This window comes from Chrysochloris asiatica, unplaced genomic scaffold (assembly GCF_000296735.1).
Source record: "Chrysochloris asiatica unplaced genomic scaffold, ChrAsi1.0 scaffold00432, whole genome shotgun sequence".
NCBI classification, from domain to species: Eukaryota; Metazoa; Chordata; class Mammalia; order Afrosoricida; family Chrysochloridae; genus Chrysochloris; species Chrysochloris asiatica.
Window position 1 is genome coordinate 1,416,945 of NW_006408950.1, and position 2,123 is coordinate 1,419,067.

Consider the following 2,123-nt stretch of genomic DNA (forward strand, 5'->3'; position numbering starts at 1 on the left):
ACATAATGAGATGGATCGGCCAGGTGGCATCATTGATGGCGTCAAGTGTGGCAGCGGTAGTGAGGTTGGCCCAGGATCGGACATTGTTTTGTTTTGCTGTGCATGGGGTCACTATGAATAGGTTCCGACTCAATGGCATATAACAACAACAACAAACGGTTCAAACTGACCTTGTAGTACAGTGCTTTATTCCACAGTACCATGGGCAATTTAGACATTGGCTATCAAAAATGGGGTGCTACAAAAGCACAAATTGGCTGACATACAAGCTTTCATGAGTGTGTTTAGTTTCAGATCTAGGAGGGTATTGTAAAATCCCTGATGAATAATTTTCCTCTTTTCCAGACGGATCTGGTGAAACATGCTGGAGGATGATGGTAATAGGATTTTATGATTCAATTGTGAGAAATTGTTTGTAGGATAAATTTTGATTGTCACAACTGTAATTGTAGATGTGTACCTAAAATAGTGAAGTAATCTTTCATTTCTGGAACAGAGGATCCCAAGACGATCATGAAGGAAGAGCATGAGTGGAGAGTGAGATTCTACCTAGAAAAGTGGCATCAGCAGAGATGGTGGCAGAGGCGATGGCATGGAGAGATAGAGCAGCTGCGGACTCTAGGCCCGTGTACTGAGAAAGGCTGTTGCCTGTGGGTAGGAGGCTGGCTTGCAAAATATGCCCTTTGGACACTTAAATGAATATATGTTTTTTGTTTTGTATGGGTTCATCAAATACTTTTGCTTTGTTGATTTGTGAAAAATATGATGTAACACGGATGACATTCTTCAAGCTGTGAGACCACTCTCACAATCCTTTTCTCAGCTGTTTCTCCCTCATTAACTCACTGCCTTTACGGTTAGTATCGAATCTTTTTAGTTGCTGTTGTCAATTTGATCCCATGTAAATCGTTCTTAAAAGATTAAAATCTCAAGGCAGAACTTTTTTGCTAGTTAAGCTACACGGCTGTTTGGTTTAAGATGACTTCCGGTGAAATTTTTGGTTTAAATTCTAAAGAGTATCTCACAGAAATAGTTTCAGGGGTTTAGCCAAACTTCATGGCTCCAGGAAGTCTGGAGCCCATGAGAATTTGAAATTATGTTCTGCATTTTCCCCCATCTGATTAGGATTCTCCTGTGGAAGCTTTGATCAAAATGCTCAGTAACAGTAGCCAGGCATCATCCAGTTCTGATCTCATAGCAAAGGAGACAGTTGTTCAAGGAGGAAACTAGTCACACATTCCTTCTCCTTTTCCTATTCAGGGCACTCCTTCCTCTGTTGCTCCAGGTGAATAGAAACCAACTCTTATCCTTTGAATGGCCTCTGGTGAACTTTTTAAGATCCCAGGCACTACACATTGAACTAAGAGGTAAAACAGAAGCATTTAGGATGTTATCAGGCCAGTTAACTGGGATATCCCAGAAAACCATGAAACCCTGACCCCCAACCCTTCAAACCAAATATCATTTTCTTTTTGTTGTTGTAAATATATCTTAACACAATTTTTGCCAATTCAACTTCTTAAGAGGTGTATAACTTACTGACTGCAATAATACAAACTGACAAGAATCTAAACTTCTTAACTTTACCTTTGCAACATTGATCTCCTTTATGACACAGTATTTGTTATCTGATTTTCCTTTAGCCAAGTATGCTTTCCCGAAGGCACCTTCCCCAATTGCCTTAATCACATCATATTTATCCATAGTCTCCAATGCAGAGAGGTTCCTGGAATTAGAGTAAGGAAATTTTTATCACATACTTCATAAAGACCAGCAAAGAAAACTGATGACTATAATTGAAAATAACTCATTTTCCTAAGACTCCCACTCTAAAATTGCCACCCATCCACTACCATTGAGTGATTCCAACTCATTGCGACCCTGAGATGGCACTGTGGGTTAATGTGCTGGACAGCAAGGTCAGTGTGAACTGTAAGGTAGTAGGTTCAAGCTCACCAGTTGTTCCTCAGAAACCCTGTACTGGGTTGCTATGAGTCCAAACCAACTCAACAGCACTTAGCAACAACAACATAGGATTTCCCAGGCTGTAATCCTGGTATAAATTCTGATGCGTTGTTGTGGGTTAATCCGCTGGACTGCAATGGCGGTTTGACAGTTCAAGG

At 40.6% G+C, this 2,123-nt stretch overlaps 1 protein-coding gene across 1 annotated transcript in view; it reads right to left on the reverse strand.

The window, feature by feature from the left end:
• NEK5 (NIMA-related kinase 5) overlaps positions 1 to 1,704 on the reverse strand; it is a 194,645-nt gene extending 192,941 nt beyond the window's left edge. The window contains exon 1 of the mRNA XM_006876943.1: positions 1,588 to 1,704. Within this exon, the coding sequence (XP_006877005.1) occupies positions 1,588 to 1,704 (117 nt within the window). The remainder of the gene's footprint in view (positions 1 to 1,587) is intronic.
• Positions 1,705 to 2,123: the final 419 nt, after the last annotated feature.